The sequence below is a fragment of the Hakea prostrata genome, chromosome 10 (assembly GCF_041222555.1).
Source record: "Hakea prostrata isolate BN-2017 chromosome 10, UWA_Hpros_2, whole genome shotgun sequence".
NCBI lineage: Eukaryota > Viridiplantae > Streptophyta > Magnoliopsida > Proteales > Proteaceae > Hakea > Hakea prostrata.
The window spans coordinates 45,754,120-45,763,123 of NC_142609.1; the positions used below are offsets into that span (position 1 = coordinate 45,754,120).

A 9,004-nucleotide genomic window follows, 5' to 3' on the forward strand; every position below is an offset into this window, starting at 1 on the left:
CAATCTATAGTTTAATATTCAGTACTTTATTTTACAAAATTTTCTTTTTCTGCGTCCTCAGTTTTTAGTTCTTCATAATTTCAATAACATAACCCACTCTGCTGAAGATCAGATTGAGCACACCATAATCATGTAAACGCCAGTGTAACTTGAGTATTTGAACCCACATAATCACATAACAAAAAGGAAGAATTGTAGCTGGAATGCTATGGTCCCAAGGTTGAAAAACAATGAGATGTCCCTTGTAGTTCCACGGTTGAGCAAAGGGTATAAGATTTTGAGTTTTCTCATTCCCGCATTTGATGGTGAAGCGATCGGCAGCACCTTCCACCAAGTGGATGCCAGCAATTTCAAAATGCTCGGTGTTGAAGGCTTTGGAAAGAAAATGGTTAAGATCATACATTGAAACCACGATTCCATCAACCACCCAGCTGAGGAGTGTGAATTTGATATTATCCTTGATATCTTCAAGTTTACCACGTGAAAGGGAGACCTTTTCCAGAGGTCGGATTGGGATCTCGAGCTTAGCAAAATCAGAAGCTAAACGATCTGAGGAGAGAGGGGTAGAGGAGGAAGAAGCACAGCGGGATGAATACATGGCGATATGAACCTAGCTTACTGAACATTGAGAGAAACTGCCTTACACCGTGAAGAAATGATGACCAATGATCACATAAACCAGCGTTCAGTAGTAAACAAACAATTCATGTCCAAAGAGAATATATAGAATTGATAAGAGAAGAACCTCCATGTCCATCAGCAGACCAACACTTAGCATATGCATGTATGAGCACCGCCTCAAAATCGCCGAATCTGGAAAGAACACCCAAGTCGAAGTGGGATTTGAAATAACTTCCTTGGCAGAGAGTGATTGATAGATCGAAGTTGATCAAGAGACAATCCATAAAATATGCTACCGAGAGTTGGAGTTGAAAATATGCTACCGCGCGAGATATGCTTTATGAAATTGAAGTGAGTTGAAATGACATACCTGAACCATGTTTGCCACCCATATTGTGAATAATTGCCAAGTATATATTGAAGAATAACCCTGTGAATTAATGATGCAACCGAGTGCCACCCAACACTTAGGTTTGAGACATGCAGCCAAAAATTTCGGTAGATCCATACCAAGGGAGTCAAAGGATGTGATGTGTGTAGTGCAGTAACTTGGTAAGACCATTTGTTGTGCTTTTGCTTGGCGATAATGCATGCTGCAGTGACAAGAAAGCCCATGGGAGAAGGTACGGGTGCCTGGGACGAATGTAGGGGAGAGAGAAGCGCGCGCAGATTGGCTGTGGAGAGAGAGAGAGAGAGAGAGGGGTTTTAACGTGAGAGCAATAAGGGTAAGGTCTCGCTCAGGACATGCTGCATCATCATCTTCTCCGCCACCATGAAACCCTAAAAAACCAAAGGAATTCTCTGGAGGCGCAGTTTCTCTCTCTTCCCACATACTATTCAGACCCTCCTCTAGGGTTTCTAGAGATTAGGGTTTGATCTTGTGCACTGGAGGGAGACTTGCATCGGAACCCCATTTTCGTATTCTCCAAGTTACATAAATGGAACCCAGTGGAGTACAGGTTTTTATTATTGGGTGTCAACAAAATTATAGAGTTACATGTTTGAAAAGCTATAATAAGTCAATTTTTTAGAGGAGAAAAGTTATCAGCGTGATCCTTGGAAGATGAGATTACCAGCGTAATGTCAAAGACCCTTTTCATATATAGGGAATGAAGATATTACATATGCCGTCAGTAAGGATGAACTTATGACTTCTTCACTTAAAGGTATTAGTCTTACCATCAAGCAACCTTGCATTTGCGACTTATTCAATGCATTGCTCTATCCTTGTTTTTCTTAGTTTCACACACACACACACACACACACATATATATATATAACATAAAAATCACTTAAAATATGTTAGATTGCAAAGGGAATGAAAAAAGGAAGTGAAGTGAAAGGAAATCTTTTTCCTTTTATGTTGTTTAGTTACCCTAAATAACATTAGTATAAACTTTTTAGAAAATCTGTAAATCAACTTATTATGTTGTAGGTGCCACAATTATAGTATTCTATGACACAAGAATTTTTTGCACAGTATGTTCAACTGAAAATATCACGTATCTTGTTAATTATAGACTCAAACCTTGTGTGCACAATGATTGGAAATAAAATTTTCATGCTTATTATTTTGCTTAATTTCTTACGTCTCAATCCCACGGAAAAGAAATAATAGTCTATTTTACATGATTTGTCATTTTCGTCGTAGCCATTAAGAAATGCTATAGTACATGTTGCAACTATAGCCACTACTTTCCAAGTAAAAGACAAAAGGGGAAAATGATGGAGAGAAGATATCCATTGAACCACAAAAGATTCAACTTGTCTCTATCATAAAAAAAGGAACCAGCGAGGGAAACAAGTGATCACAATTCAGGAGCTGAGTTGCTGCAGACAAAGAACTTGAAGCAAACATCAGACATAATCCGCAGATGATTGGAGGAAAAAACTTTAATTAATATACAAAGCTGCTCTATCACCCTTTCATTGGTGTAAAAAAGATGGAAAGGGTTCATGGTCCAGCATTATCTAATTGACTATGAATAAATCAATCCTGAATCATATGAACTGAAACGAAAAAGAAGAAAAAAAATCTGTTTTTCCCCGTCTGTTTTTTGCGAAGAATAATAGAAGAAAAAAAAATAATAATAATCAAAACGAGTGAGTCCATAAAGCAATGTCATCATCGACTTCAACGTCTTGCCAATGGAACCCACCACCAAGATGAGTCGGAGAGAGTAACGCCATGTCTTTAATTTCCATCAGAAACACCGAATCTGCTACTTCTTCTTCTTCCTCGTCAATGAAAAATTTTGAAAAACTTGAGGTAGGAGTAGTAGCCACTATAATATCTGGTAAAGTCAAAGCAATCTCATGCTGGTCGATCTTCATTTCATTGCTACAGATTTCCTCAGTTTCTGCTGCAGGTCTAAACATTTCAGCAGCTTTAGCAGCCGCTCTCTGTATATCCTTAGCATCAGCAGATTCCGGCAACGGTAACCTCCAGGAAGAATCTGCAAAATTAAGACAAGCAGTTCGACCCCTGAGTGCCAATGCTGCAACATCATGAGCCCTAGCAGCCATTTCTACAGTAGGAAAAGTACCAAGCCATATTCTCGTCTTCTTATTAGGCTCTCTTAACTCACAAACCCACTTACCAGAATTCCTCAGTCGAACTCCTCTGTACACAGGGTGTCTCGTCTCCTTAAACTTCTTCCTACCTGCACGTTTTTTGGGTCGATCTGAAGCTAATAGAACCTCTTCGTCGGAGACTGTACTGCAGCTGCCGCCGCCAGACAATTCGAATGATGGAGACTCTGAACTCCACGACATGATATCCATTGAAGTTGAAATCACAGAAACAAGAGCGAGCTGGTTTGGTTTGGTTGCTTACTGAGTTTGATGTTGTGAAGGAGAAAATATATATATAAGAAGAGGAAACCGAGGGTAGAGAGAGAGAGAGAGTGAGGATAGTGGAAGGACGAGATAATATCATGACGCGCACACGGAAATTACTGAGCTGCGTTCCATTTTTAAAGCGACAGCTGTTCCGCTGGCCAGATGACTTGACCGTAGATTTATGACGCGTGTCCTAATGTTAGATATGATATGGGCATCATCCACGGCGGCATCTTCGAACCATAGACAACACTACTACTTTAACATCTGCTTTTTGTTTTTGTTCTTGTATGGACTTTAACATTTGTCACATCCATTATCGCTTCTTCTGTTCCCCAAAGTCAGGGAGATATTTTTTAAGATATTTTCCTTAAAGAAACATTAGGTTGAAATATCCAGAATTTACAATTATCATCGATCGTGGATCTAAGTAATTTAACTTTATTCTTAGGGATTACTAAACTCTAAATTAAGATGAAAAAAAGTAATAGCTTTCTAAATATATAGTTATGGCAAATGTAAGTTAAAAAACAGATAAATTTCTACATTATTATTGAAAAATAAATTTTATTTTATAACATTTAATATTTTTCCTTGCTACACACATTGAAAACTACGTGGAATGATGTGCAATTTGTAAGATAAAAAACTTAATCATATCAATTTCTGGTGTTAAATTGGCATTTGGGAAAAATGACACATTTATGCAACCCTACTTGCCGTAAGTTCTAAAATTGTAAACTGTCGGAGACAACAAAACAGCAAGAGTGAGACTCAAGACAACAGCAACAATGTTGAAGGCATTGTATGGAGAGATTTGGATACATAATTTATGAAGAGGATGAAGATTACCAGCATGATACTTGGAGGATGAGATTATCAGCGTCATGTCAAAGACTCTTTTCATATATAGGGGATGGAGATATTACATATGCCGTCGGCAAGGGTGAACTTACAACTTCTTCACTAAAAAGTGTTAGTCTTACCATCAAACAACCCTGCATTTATGACTTATTCAATGCATTGCTCTATCCTTGTTTTCCTTGGTTTCATATATATATATATATATATATATATATATATATATAAAAAAATCACTTAGAACATGTTTGATTAAAGGAAGTGAAGTGAAAGGAATTCTTTTTCCTTTTATGTTGTTTAGTTGCCCCAAGTAACATTAGTATAAATTTTTAGTTGTCCTAAATAACACTATTGTAGGTGCCATGATTATAGTATTCTATGACATAAGATTTTTTTGCATAGCATATTCAACTGAAAATATCGCATATCTTGTTAATAGACTCAGATTTTTTTTTTTTTTGGTAAACATAATAGACTCAGATTTTGCATGCACGATGATTGTTAACATGCAAGTTCATATTAGAAGTTAGTACTAATAGTCTATACTTTTAGAGATAGTTGTGGAAACTATATAGATTAATTAGCCTATTTCACCTATTTATTGTTTAGGAGTTGTTTTCTTTACCTCTCCATGATTTTGATATTTCATGTTATACAAGTATTTAAATAGTATTTTCATACATATATTTATCATGTCAAACTCTTAAAGGATATTTATCAAAACATTGGCAACAAGTAGAAGAGAAGGATCAAAGGCAATCAAAGAGTTACTTGCTAGGAGGTTGTTCTTCACCTTGCGCCCTAAATTGAACTTAATTTTTTTTCGTTAGAATAAATTTATTATTATTTTTTTTGATAAAGGTAGAATAAATTTAACATAATCGGTGCTTAAGTAGTTTTGATAATTAATTTTGTTGTATCTTGTTCAAGACCTCAAAGTTGAATAATAATAATTTTATTCTCTTCATTATTGCATAATGTGATCTCAAAATGAATGCAAAAATTTAGAAAATATTTTATCTTTTTCTTTCAGTTCAGGTTCAAACAGAATTATTCACAATGGAGAAAAAATTGTGAATTATTAATTTGTAGAATCAAAATACACCTTCTCCAGAGTCTTGTTCCCGCAGTTTATGCTATTTGACTGAGGGATTCTTCAAGATGAGGCAACGTGGTCGTGTGAGATTGAATTCCGATACCAAGAGTCCTACATGTAATATTTGCCACACATTTACATTGGATATGGGAACCATAAGCACATTGAGTACTAGCTCACCATTATAAATAGAGCCAAATCCCCAACCGTAATCTTCACCCAGTGATTGATATCTTCTTTGTTATGAACATGGATTTCAGAGCAACAAAGTTATGTTCTCTTCTCTTACTCCTCTCCCTCTTCCTTCTGTCTGCTACTTTCTCTCTCGCTGAAATTGAAATTAAGGGAGAAGATCGACGTGGCCCAAGGAGAGAATCTCAACAATGCCAACGTCGTTGCCAGCAGCAAGAGCAAGATCCTCGTCAGCAACAACATTGCCAACGTCGATGCGAAGAGCAAAGGTGCTATGAGGAACTTGAGAATCCGCGTGATTCACGAAGAGAATATCGACAATGTGAAAGGCGTTGCGAGCAACATGAACGAAACCCACGCCAAATGGAACAGTGCCTAACACATTGTGAGATAAGATCTGGGGCAGGGGGGATGGGATGAGGGCCATGAGCTAAAAAATAGCCAGCAAGATCAACGAAGGCAATGCCAAAGGCGATGCCAGCAACATGAGAGAGACCCAAGACATCAACAACAATGCCAAAGACATTGTGAGCAGAGATCTGATGAGAGGGGATGGGATGAAGATGAAGATAACAACCATAATCCACATATGCCCAGAGGCGATGCCAACAATAGGTGAGAGACCCAATGCAGCAACAACAATGCCAAAGACATTGTGAGCGAGGAGAGGAGTTGGGATGAGGATGAAGATAACCAACACAATTCTCATAGACTACACCAACAATGCCAGAGGCGATGCCAGCAACAGGAGCAAGACACAAGGCAACAACAACAATGCCAAAGACGCTGTGAGGAGAGGTCTCAAGAGAGGGGTTGGGATGAGGATGAAGATAACAACCACGATCCTCATAGACAATACCAGCAATGCCAAAGGCGATGCCAGCAGCAGGAAAGAGAACCTAGGCAGCAACAACATTGCCAAAGACGTTGCAAGGAAAGATCTAAGGAGAGTGGCCAGGATGAGGATAAAAATAACCAACATAATCCTCATAGACGACACCAACAATGCCAGAGGCGATGCCAACAACAAGAGAGAGACCCAAGGTTGCAACAACAATGTCAAAGACGATGTGAGGAGTTATCTGAGGACAATCAACAGAATCATCGTACACGACAACAACAATGCCATATGCGATGCCATCAACAAGAGAGAGACCCAAGGCAGCAACAACAATGCCATAGACACTGCGAAGATAGATCCGAAGAAAGGGGTTGGGATAAAAATGATGATAGCCAACATGATCCTCGTAAACAACACCATCAATGCGAGAAACGTTGCCAACAACAGCAGAGAGACCCAATGCAACAACAACAATGTCGCAGACGTTGTGAGGAGAGATTTGAAGAGCATAGTCAGCACGATGAAGATAACCAACGTCAGCGAGACCCTCACAGAGAACACCAACAATGTGAGAGACGTTGCCAACAACAACAGAGAGACCCACATGAACAACAACAATGCCGACGAAGTTGTGAGGAGAGACATGAAAAGCAGTTAAATCAAGGACAACATGATAAAGTAGAGAAAGCTATGAAAGCAAGTAGCAAATGATGAGATAGAGGACACTACGACACAAACTGCAAGTGATCCATCAAGCATATGAGTAGGTAATAAACAAAGAGTGATGAGATAATTAAGAGGATGCAAACTATGCAAGTTGCAGGTGATCCATCAACCTCATGAGTATGTAATAAATAAAGAAGACAACCTACCAATAGATCTTCATTTTTGATGAAATAAACAACTTGCTTAGTTTTAGCGTTGTGCCTTCCTCTTTCTGTTTCTCTTTGTTTCCAACTACATGAATTGCACAAATGCACCCTACAAACCCACTAAGAAAAATCTCAAGTTGCTCTGGCAACTAACTTGGCAATAGCTGTAAGGCGAACAACAGTTACTGAGTTCCAGACCCAAGTGTTAGGGAAATCCACTGGTCAGATCAAACCCTAGGCCGGTCTCAAACAAGAATTGAATGCAATAATTAATTGAATAGAAGATAAGTACCCAATACCCTCTTCCTTTCATTTGTAGTCGATCATAAGCTGCCTTTAAGCTAGCCTTTGTCTCTTAAATCTTCTATATATATATGGCCTCTTACTTCCTTTATATCCTTTATTTGATTTTACGTAAAAGATAATCAAACCTAAGTGTGCATAAAGGCTATAGGACCCATGCATTTATAATATAAATCTCTAACCCTAACTATTCTCACAATGGGTAAAGTTAATACTTCTAACTTAAAAATTGTTAATTCGTTTGTTTGCAAGATAAAAAGGGGTAGGAAAATAATTAGGTAGGACTGATTAGTAATGGGGTAGAGAAATACAAAATGAAATTAAAGAATATATTTTATAGAAAAGATGAAAATGTGGACTTTTAAAAGAGATGGTGTGGGAAAAGTGAGTTGCCACTTGCCACGTAAATTTAAAGAAGCTTATACTTGAACCATACAAATCATGCTTTGAGATTTAATTTATTGGAAACAAATGCATCTTGAATAAATATGAACCTAAGTAATGGGCTGGTATTATTTAAACCCCTAAGTAATGGGGTGGTATTAGTGAAACCCACAAACCCAACACTACGAACTCCTCCTATGGCAATGTGGCTATAAACATTATTCTCATTTGCAAAGGCAAAGAGTGATTGATAAGGACTTCTTGAGAAAAATGAAAGCTGCACTTTACAATTTATTATATTAGGAACCTATTAAACTACCCGAAGATGGAGCAGATCATCCTAATGGAAACAGAAGGATCAAAGATTCAGCTAAGGAAATGGAAAGATGAACTATTGCATTCAACAGAAGAACCATAGATAACGGAAGGAAGGAAAGTGTGGACCGGGGGACAAAAACAATAATGCAATGATTTTGCACCATTTGACGACCAAAGAATGAGAATTTCTAATACTAGTGTGTTCTTAGAAGAGGTAAAGAGCACTACACAGGGGCAGAGTGTTGGGTAGGTCGGCACTATAAGGAGGCAACCTTATATATGTAATCCCTCTACTAGGAGGTGTACTATCTTTGACATTAAAATAGAATGGTAGCATTCTACTCCCTAGTTGTTGTCAAGATTCTTAGATGAACGCCAAGAAATCACTAAAGGAAACAAAAAAACAAATCTAAGCAATACAAAGAATTAATGTCATCCACACCAACGTGATGTGCGATATCTACAGGCAAAGAAGTAAAACTTTTATCTTACAAGAAAGAAATTACAAAGGAGATCTCTGAATACGATCAGCAAAACAATTTTTTAACAACTCTCAAACTTTTATTATTTATTTATTTGTTGCTCAACTGTGATAAAACAGTCACTTAAAATCCTAACACTAACATCCCAAATCTCACAATGTCTCTATAGATCTATACAGTAACAGGTCAAGCC

The 9,004-nt window shown here is 37.7% G+C and overlaps 1 protein-coding gene across 1 annotated transcript; it reads right to left on the bottom strand.

The window, feature by feature from the left end:
- Window positions 1-2,499: 2,499 nt before the first annotated feature.
- LOC149003411 (dehydration-responsive element-binding protein 1C-like) lies at window positions 2,500-3,462 on the bottom strand. Its single transcript, XM_089137474.1, has 2 exons — window positions 3,222-3,462; window positions 2,500-3,077 (listed from the first exon to the last, which is right to left on the bottom strand). The coding sequence occupies exons 1-2, from the start codon at window positions 3,403-3,405 to the stop codon at window positions 2,716-2,718; spliced, it is 546 nt and encodes a 181-aa protein (XP_088993600.1). The 5' UTR covers window positions 3,406-3,462; the 3' UTR covers window positions 2,500-2,715.
- Between the last annotated feature and the right edge of the window lie 5,542 nt (window positions 3,463-9,004).